We start from the raw sequence: 19,480 nt of genomic DNA on the forward strand, positions 1-19,480 counted from the left end.
AATATCGATTTACTAAGGTACTCTGATGGTGTTAAAATGTTATAAAAATGACATGTTCTGAAAGGTAATGATTTAGTTAGCAAGGGGACATTTTCTCAGATTTGGAATCTTAAGATTAATAACGTATTTTTCTAATGCCATTCCCTTTTTTAAATTCTGTTTTTTATGAAGGGTTTTGTGTGTGTGTGTGTAATGCCATATATTTAAACATCTTTTTTCCTCTGTGTTCTAATGATCACTGTGACAAAAATTACTTTCTCCTGTGCTTATAAATTCATTTTAAAAGTGGAGTGCATAAAAATGTCTCGTTTCCATGTAGAGTAGTATTCATAATTCAAATAGATGGCAGCATTTTAAATTTGCTCTTCTAATATTTTTCACAGGTTGTGGCAATTCTGCAGAAGTTCTGTTCAAACAGTGAAAGTGCACCGGGGTTCAGTTTAATCATGAACTCATCCTACGGTTCCGGCACTGTTCTAAGTGGGTCGGAAGGCAAACATTTGCTTTCATTTGTCAGGTTAGCAGGGGCCCCAGGGGAGCATCCAGCACGAGCATACGTTTCCTGTGTGACGTCAACGCACAGCACCAGGCAAAGGATCCCAGCCCTGGAGGACTAGCCAGCAGCTTGCGGGTCAGCGAACCAGGCCCCCTCACATCACAGCCTGGTCCGGCAAAGAACCTGCCCAGGGTCCCCCAGCCATTCTGTGCAGTCCTCTGTGGATAGCAGCCGGGCACCTGCTGTGTGCCAGGCGTGCTGATGCCGTGGCAGGGCAGGAACCACCTCGTGCTCTCCCAGCACCTGCTATCCAGTGCGAGGGGCTCGGCCCAGACCCTGCCACGGTCATGCCCAGTCTTACTTCCTGGGGAAGTGGGGGATAGGGGCAGTGAGGGGCAGAGCAGCAGGGCAGAGGCTGCTTCACCTCTTTAAGGTGAAGTTCAGGTCCCCAGGGAACCCTCTCTAATTGTGGCCCAGTCATGTCATATTCTTCGCGACCCCGTGGACTGTAGCCCACTAGGCTCCTCTGCCCATGGAATTCTCCAGGCAAGAATACTAGAGTGGGTTCTCATTTCCTCCTCCAGAGGATATTCCCGACCCAGGGATGGAACCCTCATCTCTCGCATCTCCTGCGCCGGCAGGCAGCTTCGTTACCACTGCGCCACGTGGGAAGCCCACCCTGTCTACATGGCATCTTAGAAATGAGGGCGTGATTTGTGCTTGGCTGGGGACGATGGCTGCCACTTTTGATCGCCTGTGTGTGCCAGGCCTCTCATCCTACGCCTAATGCCAATGCGTCTGATGCTGACAGGAGGGTCCCCCAGGTGTGGCACTCCATGTGCCCATATACCTCCAGTTTGTTTTTAGCTGGAGGAATTGAAGCCCAGAAAGGTTAAGTGACATGCTCAGGATCACGTAGGAGTATAAAACCATGATTTTTGTTTGTTTGCATGTTTGTTTGTTTTCTGCTAAAGTGCTATTTTAACAGTTTTAAGTTTTCCTCATGCACTTATCCTGTACACAGAGGGAGCGAGAGGAGCATAGTGAACTCCGTGTGCCTGCCACCCAGCTTTGTCAACAGTGTAGTAAAAGCTGGGATTGGCTTCCACCCGACCCTGGCGCCAGACCCCCCTTTCTGTCTCTGGGAACCACCCCCCACCCCTTCCCCACTGAAGAATTCATGAGGGGCTGCCGCAGGCCCACAGGGGTTATCACGGGAACCATGGCCTTTTACTTGTAGAAGGGCAAACATGGGGTAGAGTTTGTGCCAAATTCACCAACCACAGGCCTGGCACTGCAAACTTTTATCAAGAAGATAAGATAAAAAGATAAAATCCTATTTTGTGAAGAAAGGGTAAATGAGAGACATTCGCTTTTATCTTAAAATTCTTTTTTTTCTGAGATTTAGACAGTCCACAGTGAAATAAAGGGAAAAGGGAGCAACTAATTTTGTCTAAGAAAAATCAATTTTCTTGTGTGTGCTTTCATTAAAGATTTAGAAAACCCTATAGTAACACAAACAGGACAGGGAACTCAGCCAAGAGAACCTCCCAAGGGTCATGTGGATTATCATTTAAAGGTGGGGAAAGAGCATCACCTGCAGGTTAGCAGGGCCACCTTTGGAGTCAAAACCAGTTAGTCTGAAGTCCGAGTCTCCTGTCTCCCTGCCGAGTGGTCTTGGGCAAAGCCCCCTCTCTGCGTCTGCGCTGCCTCTCTGCCTTCTGTGAGATGGGGCTCCGGTGGCAGGGGCCTGCCTCCCGGCGTGGTCCTGAGGCTCCGATGAGCAGATGCGCCCATGTTACCTGGCACAGTGCCAGGCACCTGGAAGGCACTCGTAGATGTCAGCTGCTATTGCTCCCCTGTAGGGGGAGGAACTTCAGGATTTAGAACCCATTTTCCTGGTTTAGAATCCCCACCTCGCTCGTGCCTATGGATCAGGAACCTTTGGGTGTCACCGTCACAGTGGACTCACCTGTAAAACTAGGCTCGCTCTAATTTCCACCACTGGCTGTGAGAATGAGTTGGGAGCATACACGTGAGGCTCTTTGTAAGCAGAGCAGCGGTGAACGCTGGTGGTTATCACAGAAGCTGCATTTCTTACCTATGCACAGATGGCCGGGCGCTTTATTGGGGTCTGGGGTTTGACTGTCATGTGACAGGCGTGGCCCCTGTCCTCAGAGCCTGAGGCGTGAAGGTTCCTCACCCTTACTTTGGTGCCATGCTAGACTCCACAAGGATGTCTGCATTCCCATTGCTGCTCCATTGTACAGATGAGGAAACTGAGGCCCAGAAAGGTAAAACCACTTACTCATGGCCACGAAGCCAGTAAGTGATCAGATTGGGTTTGTTCTGAACCCGGACCCATCTGACTCCAAAGTCTTTGCCTTCTCCACCAGATGTTATGGCGCTTGGACCCCAGTGCTTGGCAATGAATTATAAAGTGGTAACTGTTTCTAACCAAATTCAGCAGTTGAGATTTTAAAATTCACACACATACTTCTCAGATCAAAAGATCCTGAAATTACTTCTTTGGAATCACAGAAGTGTATGTTTTTAGAAAAACTGTGCTGATCCCTACTGAAAAATGTCCACTTTTTGGCTGTGACTTTCTTTTCATCAGAGGCAGTAGTGAGCAAGTAGTGTATCCCCATGGACCAGTCTGTCTAACACATACTGCCCAGCCTTTTAAGCTCATATCAGATCCTGTGCCAAACGTGAGGGTTTTGCTTGCCAAAGTTTTGAGGCAGATACTATTGGAAAAGGGTACTGGGGCCAGTTTTCTGAGCTTACAGATTTTAAGTTTCATCAGACAGCAGCTAGTTTTCCTCTTTCAGGAACTGTGGCAAATGGTGTGACATGGCATCCTTCAGATTCATTATACAAATTGATACATATGTGTCATATCCCACTCTCTGCAACCCCATGGACTGTAGCCTGCCAGATTCCTCCGTCCATGGGGCTCGCCAGGTGAGAATGCTAGAGTGGGTGGGCGTTTCCCACTCCAGGGAATCTTCCTGACCCAGGGATCAAACCCAAACTTTCTATGTCTCCTGCATTGCAGGCAGATTCTTTACCTGCTGAGCCATCAGGGAAGCCCTACATTATGCATAAAATGTTACTTATAAAATGGCTAGTAAAATTCGATAGCTATTTTATATTTAATAAACATATGCTAAAATACAAAACATTACGTAGTCTTCTGGAAATGAGAGAAACTTTTATGAGTTTTAAGCTCTGACATAGAGATTATGAAAGGAAGTCAATTTAAGCATTAACTATGATTGGGTTTTAATGGTATTAATTTTGTCATCAGTCAGAAATAGTTTATCTCAACCTAGTCAATTATTTTAAGCCTGAACAGGGCCTAACATAAGATAGTTCAATTCTACACCAGGGGTACAGGCAAACGTCTTAAATCCTGCCCTGCATATACCCATCTTGCCTCTTCTCTCCCATCCTCTACCCTAGCTTGCCAGCAACCTGCCCCCCCACGTCCTGTGTTCTGAGTTGCCGATTCTTTTGTATTGGAGGGAAGATAAGATAATATTAAAAGATTTTTAGTCATAGTTTTAGAAATATGCCTACCTATTCTAAAAAGTTTGTGTTTACAAGGTAGGAGATACTCTTTCATTAAAGCAGTTTTATCACTTTAAAGGACTTTATGAAACATGGTTTATTGTCCTGAGATGTGGTTTTAAAAAGGAAAAAACCCAGCCTAAACCAGCATATGTTTTAGAACACAGTTCATGGCACCTGTGATTCAGTTTCGTGTCTTTCCTCTTTAGCATATTTTAGAAATGCCGATAACCCTCATCTTGGAGTTGTTGAAGAGACTGTCCTGGCTTTGCAGTCCCACCAGAACCAAGATCTTACCTTTTTCGCTGCCCTAGAACCAAAGCGGGGGAATGTTACAGACCTCGGCATGCTGCAAGAACAGAACTAACCCATCTGCGATCACTGCAAGCCGGTCACTTTGAGCTTGGCATGTGCTGCTTACGTAACTTGAAGCGGAGCTGACGGTGTCATACCTGCCTGGGGAGGAAGGGTTTCTGAGACTTTGGCATTGTGTCCTCCAGGGACCCCTTTCCCATCTGCGGTCACAGGGACTGCTCCTGGGACAGGCATTGGCAGGCGCTGTGCTGCTGCCCCTCCATGCCAGATCGGCAAGTCTGTGCAAAGGTTGTAGAACCAGGTGGCTCCCTGAGTGTGGGAGCCTCCGTGACATCAGACTGTCTGGTAGCAGTTTGTTTTGTCTATTACTGATGATATTATTTGACCCCCAGTTACCCCCTCTCCAAAAATAAAGTACTTTACTAGAAGCTTTTACGTCTTCAATAGATTTGCGTATTTGGCTTCCATCATGCTTTCCCATAAAATATAGTTTATGGTTTTATATTTTATTTTTAACTGAAATATTGTGCATATGTAAATAACTCTTGACAGGAAGAAAATATATTAATGTAAGATTAGTCTCCTATCAGTGAATAGAACAAATACATCATTTAAATTTATGTTCTACTTGGAGTTGCTGCAAATATAGCCCCATTTATTTTTACTTGTGAAAGATGTGATAGTTAAAGAAATCTACTAAAGCATGATTTATAGCACTCTTTCTAATATTGTACTTTTGTTATAAATTGTACACTGACCTTTTTCTCAGGCACTCACGCCTCCCCTTCTTGCAGGAACCTTTTCCATAAAGAGATATATTGGCCTTTGATAGAGACATAAAGTAGAAAGATTTTCATTCTTACATGGCTATATTATCATTTGTTTAAGAGATGGGAGGGAAATTGATCACTGGGATGCATGGATTTGAACTTTATATCTGATGCTTTAGAATCTTAAAAATAGGAAAGCACAGTTCTGATCAATCTATATAGTTGGCCACAAACACCAGTGATGTAGGGACTTAAGTTATGATCACTTCAAATCTGAGTACATAGGACTTAAGAGTTTGTGCTTTTAAAATCTAGACCAAGAGAAAGATGCTCTAGAATTTAGAAGGTTTTTGATTAATTAATAACTCAAGGTTCTAGAAACATCTGATTATATTTTGCATGCATGTATGCTGATGTTTTCTTTTTTCTATTTTTATCTTCTCAAAGGCCAACAGGAGGGTAGGAAGGAGCAGCCTGTTTGGGGTCCAAGAGCGGGCTGCAAAGGGCACATGAGTTATTTCCATTCTTCCCTGGGATTTTTTTCTTATCTTTCTTTTCTTTTTTATTAAATAAAATTTCTTGAGCTAATATTGAGTTTCCTGGTATACAGGATACTTTCCCTTCCCCCAAATTCCACCGGGCTGACTCTAAAAAGTAAGGAAGGAATCTATACCGTGCCAAAGAAAAAAAGGCACATGTATGAGAATTTCAAATTGTATTAATAACCCAGGAGATAGCATTTTGGCAACTTCAGGAAAGAGTGATGTAATACATTGGCGACTACATATTAAGAGAAAAAAAAATTATCTCGTATTCAGTGCTTGGTTAGAGTAAATATGGAGCTGTTGTTTTGCTTCGGTAACAAGCAAATTTTAATTTTTTTATTGCTTAAAAATTGAGATTGTCGTGTTGTTGAAATCTGTTGATCCAGCAGCAATGTAGAATTATTCAGCTGGAATCTTGTATTCTGTGCAGAGCTTCACTTTCCATTAAAGAAAAGAAATACAGTTCGTGTTGTGATGGGTAGGATTTGCCTGCTGAATCATCTATGAGACTGGTCAAGACTGTTTGGTGAATAACCTAACCTTTAAATTTTCAGTTTATAAATGTTAAAATTTTCTATAGTTTTATATGAATGCCTTTCCAGTGAAAAGATTTCTTTTTTTAATGACTGTCACTTCTCTGCAAAAAGTATGTTTAAAGCTCACATTTTATTTTTCTTTTGTAACAACTGAGATTTTTTTCTAAGATTGTTCATGTTTCCCTTGCTGTTCTCTCCTGTAGGTTTCTCAACAGTTTAGGTCTTTACATGTTAGTTCATAGATGCAGCGTTGAGTGTCTGTGATCTGACTGGCACTCAGCCTCCTCTGGCAGTATAACGGAAAAGCACAAGCTGGTTTCTCACCAACAGGGCTGCTTTGAAAAGCATCTCAGCGACAGAACTGTCTCACACCGTCCCTAAGTGGACGTGTCCTTCACTGTCCTTCTCATTGTGTTTTCTTTGGCCCTTTCTCACTCCAAGAATCCCAGAGCGTTTTCAGCACTGATGGATTTCAGTGCAGATTTGCAAATTTGGGGGAAGGTCCATCTCCCACTTCCAGGGTAGCCCAGTATCTTTTATTTCCCCCCACCCCTCACTGTCAGGTTGGGTCCAGATCTGCTTGAAAGGAGTCATATTTCTGCAATGTAGCCTTTTTCATTCATGCTCGAAATGCGATTTTAAAGCATGACTAAAGACTGCACTTTACAACTCTCCATAGACGATGCACGCAGAGATGATTTAGAGCGTTATTCAGGCATAATTCCTACAGGTAGTTGGCCCCGAATTGTGCAATGAGTGTATTTTAAACAGACGAGGAGAAGAGGCCACAGTTTTCCCGCTTAAAGGACCTGACGTTCAGCTGGGAAGGGGAGCTGGGGGTGTGGTGCGAGGGCGCATGCCTCGTGGCGATGCCTCTGTATTGATCTCAGTAAATCTCCCCACTGTTTTAGAAGCGCCGGTGCCCATTCCCCTTATTCAAGAAGCTGCACCAGGTCCACGTGAAGCCCGCTTTGGTTAACTGCAGCCCATCGGCCCACGGCGGGGAGGTGGGGTCACCTGTCGGGGGAGGGGTGGGGGCGCCAGTGACGCGCGGCCACTTCGTGGAGCTGGGATGACGCGCTCAAGACGGGCCCAAGCGGCTGGGGCCGGGCGGCGGGCCATGAGGAGGGGCGCGGCGGAGGCAGCGACGCCGCCGGGAGGCACCATTCGCCCTGACCCCGCTGCGGCCTGGCCGCCCACGCCGGGGGCGGACTCGGCCGGCCCGCGGCCCCACTCCCCACAGCTCCCGGTCCGCACCCGCGGCCGGAACCACGTCGGGGACCTGCAGGCCGTGAGCCAGGCGACTGACGTGGTCCCGGATGTCTTCGCCATGCGAGTGCTGCTGGAAGATTCCGGGGAGATGTTCCGAGTGACAAACTGCCGCAGCAACATGACGGTGCGGGAGCTCAAAGAGGAGCTGGATCTAACAGCCGGCATTCCCTTCAACCTGCAGCGGCTGCAGTACCTGGACCAAGGTGGCCCCTGCCCGACCCCTTTCCTGGCCAAGTGTACTCCTCTCCACCCCAGCTGCCAAGTCCCCTCTGAACCTACAGTGGGGCAAGGGAAGCCCACCCAGACAAGGACCCCCAGATGGGTCAAAACAAACCCCACACCATGAAACTCCAGGTGGAAAAGCCAATCCTGGCCACCTAGGGACTTCCCAATTCCAGAAAAGAAAGGTTCATGTTAGACCTCAGATCTCCAGGCAAACCCTGTCCACAGCAAGACCCTGATCTGTAGCAAATCCTCCAATCTCAAAGCCAGCTGTCTAGTCCATCCTGCCAACCTGAGACAACCCGGTCCAGGTCAGAGCCCCCAATCCCAAAGCAGACACTGCCCACCCTCCTAGGACCCTTAGACACCCAGACTCTCAGACTGCCATGTCTCTCTTCATCAGGGACCCAAGTCCCAAAGCCAGCAGTACCACACAAGACCTCAAGCCTGAAACGTTTGTCCTCAGCAGACCCCACAAACCTGCTTATGTCAGGCCCCCAAATGGAGGCGAACCTCTAGTGTCTGTGCTACGCTGTGGGACACCAGGACCCCCAATCCGCCATCCAGTTGTATCCATGCAAGGACCCCAAGCCCAGAACAAGCCTGCCCAAAACTTGCCCCAAATCTCCAGGGTTACCGTGACCACTTCAGAACCCTGGATTCTTTGGCAAAGTGTCCACACACGGACACTAGAGCTTGGAACAAGCCCTGCTCACTTCAGGGCCCTCAAGCCAAGAACCAATCTGCCCAAGACTGAACCCCCTAATCCCCAGACTAACCAAGTGACCGTGAGAAACCCGAATCCTCCAGCAACCATGTAGACTCCAGGACACTAGAGCCTTAAACGAACGCTGTGAGCCTCAGAACCCACATCTCTCCACAAACCATACTCATGTTTGAACCTCAAATACAATCCCCAAGTGACCCCCTGCTCACAGCAGAAACCTGAATCCCAGAGCAGATGGGCTCAATCTGAGTCCCTCATCTCTGCCTAACCAGTCACACATCTGAACCCCACCCCATCAGCCATCTCTGTCTACATAAGGATGTCAGACCCCAAAATGAACTCTGCCCACATCTGACAGCTCACTGTGACCACACCAGAAGCCCAGGCCAAGAGTCTTCAGAAGAGCTCCAAGGCATGAGACAGATTCCGCCCACAATAGGACCCCAAAACTCAAGTCCAGTGTACCCATATCTGAACCCCAAACCTCCATGGAAATCACGTTTGCACTCAGAGGTTTAAGCCAGCCATATGCGTGTAAGGAAGCCAAAGCACAAAACAAGCCTTGCCTACATGAGGACCCCCCAGACACAAAGCAAACTCTGCTTGTGTTTGAAACCCAAATCCCACATCAGCCTCAGTCACATTTAAACCCCAAGTTCAAGACCAAACCCTGCCTATATTAGGACTCCGAATCTCATAGCAGAACCTGTTGCCACTGAGACACCTGAGTCCCAGGGCAGACCTGTCTGATTCCTCATCCCTATGCTATCCAGGACCCCCAAATGCCAAAACAAATCCTTCCCACAGAAGGACTCTACATCCCAGAACAGATCCTTCCCACACCAGGACCCCCAGGCAGAGCGCAAACCTTGCCTCCATCAGAACCCCAAATCTCAAACCCTGTCACATTTGAACCCCAAATACTGGCACTGACCCAGTCCATATCAGGACCTTAAATCTCAAGCTGCCTCCTTGTCCATGTCAGGAGCTCAAAGCTAGCCCAACCAGAATCAGAACCCAGCACCCAAAGCTCACTGTGACTGACTCAGGACTCCAAGGTCCCCTGTCCAGATAAACCCCACATGGGAGACATCCAGTGGAGAGCGAGGGTCCAGAGCATATCCTCTCCCCCTAGGGTCTCCTTCCCTCATCCCATGAGTCTGGTTGTCCCCATCCCATCCCTATGATATTTAGAATTTTAGAGCAGGATCAAAGCCCCCCAGCCTCCACCATCTCCCCACCTGCTTGAAATCAATGCGAAAACAAGAAAACAAAGGTAGAAAATAACTCTCTGGGCTGCTGCACAGAGAAAGTAAACAGCCAGTGGCGCAGAGAGACTGCAGTTATACTGCAGGGGCTGTGAAGCAATAGAGATGAAGACTTGAAGCAGCCTGTCTCCCTGAGCTCCAAGCTCCCAGACATTGCCCTTCTGGGGCTCAGTTTCCTGATTTGCAAACCACAGCCCCATTAGCTCCGGAATCCTCAGTGCTGTTTCCTCCTTTAGGCAAAAACGACTCCAGAAACTCAGAATGCACACTGAAGACCAAAGTCCTTTCCTTTGTCCTCTTGGAAATTGGTTAAGCATTTTTCAGGATGTATTTGCTTTGCTAGAGCAGTATTTGGAAGATGTTTAAGAGCCTTTTCAAGATTTTATGTGGAAAGAAATGTACCTGGATTTAATGTGTTAAAAGTGAAGTGAGCTATGGAAGTACTTAGAGTTCCAAAGCAAGTAGTTCAAGAATTATGTGTCCTGAACTGCAGATGTCTGACACCCCTCCTGTTAATTTATTTTCACCCATGAGCTATGCCGAGCGATACATTCAAGAAAGCTAAGAGGGAAAGAAAGAGACGAAGTGGCTTAACACTGATGTCACAATCCTGTTAGTCAGCAAGCACTTAGCAACTGTTAGAAGCTTGACCTCTCTTGCGGTTGCCATCCTTACTGTTGATGGCAAACAAGAAAGAGAGAAGGTATACCACGATGATGGAAGAAATTTGGGCTTCTGCCAATAAATAATCAGTCTGATGCCTCTTTACCCACCTCAAAGGTTGCCAGGGAGGATCAAATGAGATAATGTTTGTGAAAACCTTGAAAGACTTAACTCTAAAAGGGGGTGAAGCGTTCTCCTGGAGGCGGGTCGCCTTCCCACGTCTGTTGTCAACTCTAATAATTTATTTAGGTGGTGATAATTAGTATTTGTCTAAGCCGAAGGCAGTTGCTGCCTGCCTGTAAAAGGAGAATGTGCTCTGATTTTCTCTAAGAGCTGTTTAGCTGGTGTGAATTGTGCTCTTGTCTTTCTCGGAGAAACACAGCCTTGCTCCAGTTTTTTCAAAGTTCTTAGGAAGTCGTCGAGTTGTCTTACTTAAACTAATTACTGATTATCCTCAGTGTGACAACCACAAATAAGACCCTAACTAACAGATTTGTTAATCGCTATTCCATGTTTCCATCCACCAACTGGAGTTGCTGGGAACCAAAGGGTGCCAACAAAGTCTAGAGTGAGTGGCACAGGGCATCGAGGAGAGGCAGGGCTGGTTGGAGTCCTGGTGTTGCTGTTCACTGGCCATGTGAGCCTCCATCTGCTTTTGCAGCAAATGGACCAGCCAAACCTGGCTTGTCGTGAGGATTAAAGAATGTGGGTGCTGAGTACTGGCACTTAGTAATCTCTCAATCATGAAACCAAAAATGCTCACAAATTCTACTCGGAATAATGATAATCCACCCTGGGCAGAGTTGAGACATTCCATTCTTAGGTCTGCTTATTGGGAAAAGCAGATTAATCCTTCAGCTAGATTACAGGTGGCCAGGTAGGAAGATGTGTGTGTGTATTTCCAAAGGTAAACTGAAATCAACTTCATTTTCTTAAAATGTTCTACGGTCCTTTTCTACTAATTCTGACCATCTTCCCCCAAGAGTATGAGTAAGGGACAGTTTTGGGTGATGGCACATAGACAGGATATTCTCCACACCAAGTGCAAATTATGGTGGGGGTTGACATGGAGATGCTCATATTACCATAGGGTCTCCACTGGGGCAGTTTTGTCCCCCTGGAAGCCATCTGGCAATGTCTAGAGACATTTCAGTGGTCACACCTAGCTGAGCGGGCTGCTGCCACCTTGGGGGTAGAGGCCAGGAATGCTGTAAAGACCCTGCAATGTCCGGGAAGACCACACAGCAGATAGTCATTCGGCCCCAAGGGTCACGAGTGCAGAGGTTGAGAAATGCTGCTGCCATAGGCTATAATTTGAAATATCCAACAATTGATTTTCATTATTACCTCTTTAAGCTAACTGATGACAAGATTAACCAGAATTAGTATTTTAGTTTAAAGGTATATAACTTGTATAACCACTTGTATTACCTGTCTGTAATGTACAATTACTTCAAGTAGTTCTACTTAGAGTTGGCCTCCTGAAATAATTTGTTCACTTCATGTATTTTTGTGTGATGGATCAAGTTATAATTGGGCTTCCCAGGTGGCGCCAGCGGTTAAGAACCTGCCTGTCCATGCAAGAGACGTAAGAGGTGTGGTTTGATCCCTGGGTTGGGAAGATCCCCTTGCAGAAGGGCATGGCAATCCACTCCAGCATTCTTGCCTGGAGAATCCCATGAACAGAGGAGCCTGGCAGGCCACAGTCCATAGGGTGGCAAAAAGTCGGACATTACTGAAGCGACTTGGCTTGCACACACGCAAATTATAATTACAGAATTTTATGATTTATTATTTTTTTTGGTGGGGGAAGGTTTGGCTTCTCTTTGAGTTAAGCCAAATTAATTTTCTAAAAAATATCAGCTACCACAAACAGATATATGTGGTTCTTTCAAATGAGACTAGTGCTGAAGTGTCTCAAAGTATTTTTGTGATACCCAAATATCACGAATAAGATAATCTGTTAACTAAACCAGTGTAACAATTTATCTTTAATGCCTGATTTTTCTTTATAAAGATAAAAATTATTCCCCATAGGAATTTTGATGGATGATGCTACGCTGAAGTTCCACGACGTTATTCCTGGTGGAATTATTTCATTATGTATCTGGCACTATGATGGATGGACGGAACTGGTTTTGGCGGCTGTGGAAGGGGATTCCAGTAAGGTGTTTTCATGCTTCTTTAAATGGATATTATACTTCATGAAGCAACTGTAGATTGTGTGTGTGTGTGGGGGGGGAAGTTGCTTGTTCTTTACTGTGAATATTTGCTGAAAGTTACAGAGTAGAGAGAATAACAACGACTTGTTATCATGATCAAATCATGTGTTTCCATTTGCCGTTTGCCTTTGCGGTTTCTCCCTGTCCATGGACTTGTGATTTGTAACCCAGTCACTGTACCCTGAAAGGAACCAGGGCAGCCCTTTTCCTATTCATGCGTATATTTGCATGCATTCTAAATCTCTTTAGTCGTGTCCAACTCTTTGCCACCCCATGGACTGTAGCCCATCCGGCTCCTCTGTCCATGGGATTCTCCAGGCAAGGGTACTGGAGTGGGTTGCCATTCTTTTCTCCAGGGGAGCTTCCCGACCCAGGGATCGAACCTGGGTCTCCTGCATTGCAAGCGAATTCCTTACCACTAGCACCACAAGTTTATTTGGTAAAGTTGAAAACCTAATTTAACAGCGGAGGATGCCAGATAAGTTGGAACTGTGTGGTTCAGAGCGTTCATCGCTGCAAAAATAAAATAAGTCCCGAGGGTCTGCCCCCACCTGACAGGGAAAGGCTTGGGAACACAGAAGCCCTAACCCTTGGCCAGGCCTTGAGCAGGGCTCTGGTATGGGGCGGAGGGCAGGCGGGGGTGGGAGTGAGACAGGAGGAGGAAATGTCTACCCAACAGTGAAGGTGAATCGCTCAGACACAGGGGGTGAGTGCACGTTCTTTGTGGAAAATAAATTCAGATGAGAAGCGAGGAACTTGTGGAGGAGAGTTTACTTCTGGCCGGGATGCGGATGCGGGGGTGGTTGGGATGGGGTTCTGGGGAGCGGCGGTGGTTCTAGGAAGTCAGGGCCGACCCAGCAACCCTGCTGCCCTGGAGCAAGGGCCTTAACTCTCTGGTTCCTTCTCTGCCTTTCTCCCCCTCCTCTGCCTTCCCTGGATTCCTCCTGGGCTGTGTCCATTCTGGGTTTTCTGACTCTTGTTTGGAATGTGGGGTGAGTCCCCCCTCAACTTGTCTTGGGCCAGAACTGTCATCACCCCCCTGCCCCAGGGACTGGGTTCCTCTCTGTTGGAGCCGTAGCCTTCCTCCGGGGCTCAGAACTTCAATTCTCCCTGAGAAGATTATGTCCCAGGGCTGTTATTCACCTGAGAGCAGAGCTCAGAGTCCCAAACGTCACCGGAGACAATGGGCCTAAGAATAGCCCGGAAGGCCAGGGTTCATCAGCTCTCCCTAGGAGTGCGTGCTCCCTTGGGGGAGGGAGTGTTCGGTGTTGGCGGGGGTCTTCCTTCAGGGCTGCAGCCCCCTTCCTCTGGACACCCAGAAAAGCTATTTTTCTCTCTTCAAAACATGGACAGGAAGAATTTCCTGCCTCCCAAGCCTGTCTGGTGGTAAATTTGTGTTTCCTGGACGTGCAGAGAGAGATACCCCTGGCTGGTTTCCAGCTTCTCCCTCCCCTAGGGGCTGCTGCCAACCCCCCCAACCCGGCCTGTCCCATCCACCTCCTGCATGTGGCATCTGAGCTGACTTCCCCACCAGGGTGTCCTGGGACCCACCAGCCAGGTGCCTCTGTGTTCCTGAAGTCACTGAGACTCACGCGTGTAACTGTGTGTCTCATCCAGCTGGCTTGCCTCGGTGTTGCTGAAGACACTTTCTACCGAACTGCAAATTCGGGGCGTTTTGACGACAGGCAGTGGAAGAAGTGGATTTCCCAGAGAGCGTTCGTGGCCTTGTATGTTGCCTCACACAGGGGTCACTCGGAGGCTGTGCAGTACCTTCTAGAACATGGTAAATCTCATAGCGGCTGGGTGTGTTCACATGGCTGGTGTTCCGTCACTAAGTCATGTCTGACTCTTTGCAACCTCATGGACTGCAGTATGCCAGGCTTCCCTGTCCTTCACCATCTCCCAGAGTCAACTCAAACTCATGTCCATTGAGGGGCTTTCCTGGTACCTCAGACGGTAAAGCGTCTGTCTGCAATGCGGGAGACCTGGGTTCAATCCCTGAGTTGGGAAGATCCCCTGGAGAAGGAAATGGCAACCCACTCCAGTATTCTTGCCTGGAAAATCCCATGGACGGAGGAGCCTGGTAGGCAACAGTCTATGGGGTCGCAAAGAATCGGACGTGACTGAGCGGATCAGCTTCTTCTTCATGTCCACTGATTATGTTCAAGAATAGGGGTCTTTTACAGGCAAGGGGGACACAGTGACTTGTCCTCCTGGTTCGCTCAGTAGTGGTTTCCTGGACCTAAGTTTGTCAACCACCAATTAAGGTCCCCATTGGGCCACCCGGTCACTGTCTGAGGGGGCTGAGGACATGCTAACTGAGGCCAAGAGAAGCTATATTGCCTCTCTTGGCCAGGGCTCAGGAAGTCAGAATGTTTCAGGACACCAAGTCACAGGGCTTCCTGGTTCATAGTGTCCAACCAGATCCCGCTGGGGATATTCCCAACCCATCCTGTTATTTCCTCCCCACCTCAGGTCCCTTTTCTGCCCAAGGAGTCTAGCCCCATGCTGACCTCCCTACCTTGGTGGCTGGCAAGTTGGCCAGTCTCCTTTCTCCAAGCCTTTGAATTATTTGTCCCACACCCTTGTTTTCATCTCTCCTCCACCAAAGAGCAATTACTCTCTCTGTCCACAGACACAGAAGCCTTAGCCTGGCTTGTCTCCCAATTAAAGGGCTTTGCCTGGAGAGTTCTTTGGGAGTACGTTTTATCTTTCCTGGATGTAGAGTGTTTTGGGGAAAAGAGGCCTGGGATTGAGGTGCAGACCATTCAAAAACATGAGAAAACCATGTCAGACATCCCAGGCCACCAGCTTCCTCCAGAAAAAGCACACAGTATTTGATCACTGGTTTCCCAGGTGGTTCAGTGATAAAAGAACCTGCCTGCCAATGCAGGAGGTGCCTGTTTGATCCCTGGGTCTGGAAGATCCCCTGGAGAAGGGAATGACAGCCCATTCCAGTATTCTTGTCTGGAGATTCCCAGGGAAGAGGAGACTGGTGGATTACAATCCTTCGGGTTGCACGGAGTCAGACATGACTGAGCATGCACACACTACTTGGGGCTCAGGAGGGGGCTTCATCTGAGGATCTCCCACATCAACTTGCCTCCAGGTTGGACCCCCTCTTCCCAGCCTTTGGCCTTGATCCCAGGCTCTCTGTGCTATTCCCCCACTTTCACCAACCAACCTGGGAAAACATCTCCAGTGCTTGGGCAGGATGACAGGCCGTGTGTCTGTGATGGGTAGGGGTTTTTGTGACGGTCCTCCCCTCTTTCTGCACTTCTCCTGTTGTAGGATGAAATATGGGCTTTTCACGGCCCAGCAGTCCTTTAAGCTCATAAAAAGTCATTTTGACTCTGATGGAACTGTGATGTATTTGAAAGCACCAGTTAAAAAATTACAGCCGGCTTGGCAAAGTTTTCTGTCCTTTGCAGACAGTAGCTGTAAAGAGGTGCCAGGGCCAATGCAGGGTGTTGTGAGAACCCATTTAAAACTTTACCTCACTGACCAGTCATAGCTCATAAAAACTGGCTACCGAAATGTCAGCTGCATGTAATTGAATTGCCTTGTTCTCTCTGTCAATGGTATTTGTTACCCAGAATTTGATTCAATTCAACACGTCTATATTGGACACCTGTCATTAGCCCACCCATCTGTGGGAGGCAGTGAGGGATTCAAGCCAAGTGAAGTCTGTCCGTGAGTCAGGCTGCTCAGCCTCTGACATCTTCCAGGCGCCCGTCTTCTCCAGGCATCGCCCAGGCTACGTGCCGGGGATGAAAACAGCAATGATCAAAACAAGCGTGTTTTCTGCCCATGTGGAGTTTATGAAGGGAAGTCAGCAAATTATTACAAATAATTAATTCCATGGTCAGTCGTGCGCGGAATGTTCTGGAGACGCAGAACATCTATTGAACGAAAGGCAGGGGCTCCCCAGACGGCTCAGGGGTAAAGAACCGTCCTACATAGGTAGATGCAAGAGATGTGGGTTCAGTTGTTGGGGTGGGAAGGTCCCCTGGAGGAGGGCATGGCAACCCACTCCAGCATTCTTCCCTGCAGAATCCCAGGGACAGTGGAGCCTGGCGGGGTGCAGTCTGCAGCGTCACAAAGAGTCAGATATGACTAAACTGTGCACAGGGGGGTCCTGGGGGAGGAGGACTAAGGAGCATTTTCCTGAGGAAGTGAATGAAACCTCAAGAAACATAGAGTTACCCCAAGGGGGGGGGAGAGAAAAGTATGAGAGTGTTTTTAGCAAAGGAAACAGCATGTGCAAAGATCCTGAGGCAAGAGAAGGGAGTAGGTGTGTTGAAAGGATAAAGCCAGAAGGCTGGGTAAGTGAAGCATGGGGTGGTGGGGGAGGAAGATTGCTGAGTGGGGGTGGGGTGGGTAATACTGGAGTGATAAGGCGAGGTGGGTAGGACAGAGCAGTGGAGACCCAGAACATCGCCCCAAGGACTTGAGCGAGGACTGTAGAAAGGTCTTTGTCTGTGACAAGAGGAGCCTGAGGGTGAAGCAGGGCTGGATGCTGGGTAGGGGGGATACAGGAGTGACCCCTTCATGGCACTGGGTACCAGGGTGGGGAGCAGTTATTCATTCTCCCAACTATTCCTTTCCAAACCTCGGCCCCTCCCTGTGAGTCTCTTCTTGAACAGGTTTCTGAAGGTTGGCTCTGGCCAGCAGGGTGGCCCTCCCTGAGCCCACTCTTTTATTTCCCAGGTGCCAACTGTCAGGGAAGATCCCCCGTGGGCAGGACGCCCCTGCATGTGGCTGCAGCCATGAGCCGGCTGGACTGTATCAGCCTCCTGCTCAACTATGGGGCCTCCATCAACGACAAGGATGCCAAGGGGGAGACGCCCATGTCTGTCGCCCGCCGCCTGAACCGTACCCAGAGCGAGCGACGGATGTTCCTCTTCTACTGGCTGGTGAAGATGGGGACTAAGGACCCACTGGACCCTGTGGTGAACAAGGCTTTTCAGAGAGTCAAGTCCGGGTTCGGCACCAAGAAGGAGAGCAAGGTGTAGGAACGTTTGCATGTTGACACTGACTCGAGGTAACTTTCCTGAGTTCAGGTCCACGGTGAACAGTGGCCGTGGTGAGCAGAAATTCAGGGAAACATGGCAATTAATCTGAATCAGGCACGAAATGATCTGTCCTGTTTGCAAATGACGTTGGGAGAATATTGATAGAAGTGGGTGACTTTGTGTTCATTTCCTAACCCATTATGGACCTAACAGACTCCCACGCCAGCCTTTAATTTCGAGCTATTTGTTCATTATACCCAGGAACGCTGCTTGGGGTGATGGGGACCAATTACCTCCTCTCCCGTCCGGACACCATCTAATGCATCTGCCTAACGGGGTAATGGACACAATGAGAGTAGTTCTTGTTGTTATGGTACAAAACCAGGGCGGGCAGTTGTCGCCGGGTGGTGGGCAGTGTCACCTGTGAATTCCAGCTTGTTAAATTCATGGAACAAAATGCTCCCTGAGCTCGCAATGTTCCAGAAGTTTTCCTGAGCCTTCCTGGAGGGGTCTGCTGTCTGAGTCAGAGGTAGGGTTGGGGTGGGAAGCTAGGCTGGCCAGAAGACATCCGAGCTTGGTTGCCCACAAAGGGCACATGGTTACTCTTGGTGAAAGGGGGTGAGTTGACATTGGATTTAAAGGAGACCAGTGCAAAAGATGACGACAGCTCGTAAAGGAGAGAGTTTGAACTGGCAGCTTCTTTTTGTCCTCTTGTGCCATCCCCAAAAGTCCAAGCACTCTCCTCCCCTACACTAGCTTTCTCTTGTCCTTCTAGAACTGGGGGAGCTCCAGCATCCTTACTAGGGGGCAGCGTTTATGCTGGGCTCTAGGCTTGACAGCCCATGAAAGCTGCCATGTGAGTGATGAGCTGGGTGTGGGAGACCAGACGGAGGGGTGAGGACTGGAGCAGACTGACATGTACCAACCCCCCCCCCGCCCAACCTTGCCTGAAGAAGATGCTGCCACTCAGCTCCAGCAGTAAGTGAGCCAAAGGCAGCTAGAACTTTCCAGAGCCAGGAACCCAGCTTTTTAATCTAAATCCTGATTTTTAAGTGTTGGCTTGAATTATCCCCTGGAGAAAGGAAAGGCTACCCACTCCAGTATCCTGGCCTAGAGAATTCCATGGACTGTATAATCCATGGGGTCGCAAAGAGTCGGACAGGACTGAGCGACTTTCACTTTCTTTTCTTTTGAATTATTTTAAGAGCAGCATATGGTACAAAAGGAGAAGATTCGAGGCCGTGGATGGGCCTGCCAAGCGTCATCAAACTAACTTGTTTCACGTGGGAGATGGGTGGACACAGGCTAGGACTCCTCGGACTGTTCCCTGGCTCCGACGCCTCAGGGTGGGAATGGCCGCGGCTGTTCCTGGGTGGTGCTGTCCACCCTCGCACCCACAGCCACGCGTGTTTCTCTGAAGCCCTGAATCCCGACACAGCTTCCGGGGCCAGTTTGTGTGGCAGCAGTCCCTCTACTGTTGCAGTTATGTTCTGTGCTTTTGCAGATTTTTCTTTTTTTTTTTGGTTTCAGACCTGAACTTACTCGTTTCCTAAGGAACCCTGATTCTGAAGTTCTGATTTTTAAAGAGCTGGAAAATGGCACTGCATCCCAGCTGCCCTTCTCTCCAACTTACATCCCAAGAACTGGAACTGGATTCAGCTTTTACATCAATGGGCCGCATTTCCTGCTGTCTTTGCAAGGAAGATCCGTGTTGATGATGTGGCTTTACGCTTGGTGGACGTGACTGGACCCAGCTCAGCAATCTGTTTGACAAATAATAGTCGGGGAAAAAGAAAATACAGCTCGGCATCAACTATGTCAAAACAGAGATCTTGTTTTTGGCAGATGTTCCC

General features: G+C 48.2%; 2 protein-coding genes across 13 annotated transcripts in view; both read left to right on the forward strand.

The window, feature by feature from the left end:
* LOC102191534 overlaps window positions 1–4,818 on the forward strand; it is a 71,915-nt gene extending 67,097 nt beyond the window's left edge. For 6 of the 12 annotated variants that reach the window (XR_001919040.1, XR_001919043.1, XR_001919042.1 and 3 more), the window contains 2 exons: window positions 384–517; window positions 4,282–4,818. Coding sequence is in view for 5 of the 12 variants with exons in the window: in XM_013968771.2 (XP_013824225.2) it covers window positions 384–517; window positions 3,331–3,463; window positions 4,282–4,386 (372 nt within the window). In the remaining 7 variants the exon portion in view is untranslated. Of the gene's footprint in view, window positions 1–383; window positions 518–3,330; window positions 3,464–4,281 lie in introns of all 12 variants that reach the window. The other 6 variants (XM_013968771.2, XM_013968772.2, XM_013968774.2 and 3 more) reach the window with 2 other exon arrangements.
* Window positions 7,311–17,627, forward strand: ANKRD60 (ankyrin repeat domain 60). Its single transcript, XM_018056864.1, has 4 exons — window positions 7,311–7,713; window positions 12,428–12,558; window positions 14,230–14,395; window positions 17,323–17,627. The coding sequence occupies exons 1-4, from the start codon at window positions 7,311–7,313 to the stop codon at window positions 17,625–17,627; spliced, it is 1,005 nt and encodes a 334-aa protein (XP_017912353.1).

This window comes from Capra hircus, chromosome 13 (genome assembly GCF_001704415.2).
Source record: "Capra hircus breed San Clemente chromosome 13, ASM170441v1, whole genome shotgun sequence".
NCBI classification, from domain to species: Eukaryota; Metazoa; Chordata; class Mammalia; order Artiodactyla; family Bovidae; genus Capra; species Capra hircus.

What these genes read in the sequence shown, in the direction of transcription:
- ANKRD60 (XM_018056864.1), top strand. Translation starts at nt 7,311, where the DNA reads ATGACGCGCTCAAGACGGGCCCAAGCGGCTGGGGCCGGGCGGCGGGCC. An exon ending in TGGAAGGGGATTCCAGTAAG is followed by an intron (nt 12,559 to 14,229) that starts GTGTTTTCATGC and finishes TGTCTCATCCAG; the next exon opens with CTGGCTTGCCTCGGTGTTGC. An exon ending in GCAGTACCTTCTAGAACATG is followed by an intron (nt 14,396 to 17,322) that starts GTAAATCTCATA and finishes TTTATTTCCCAG; the next exon opens with GTGCCAACTGTCAGGGAAGA.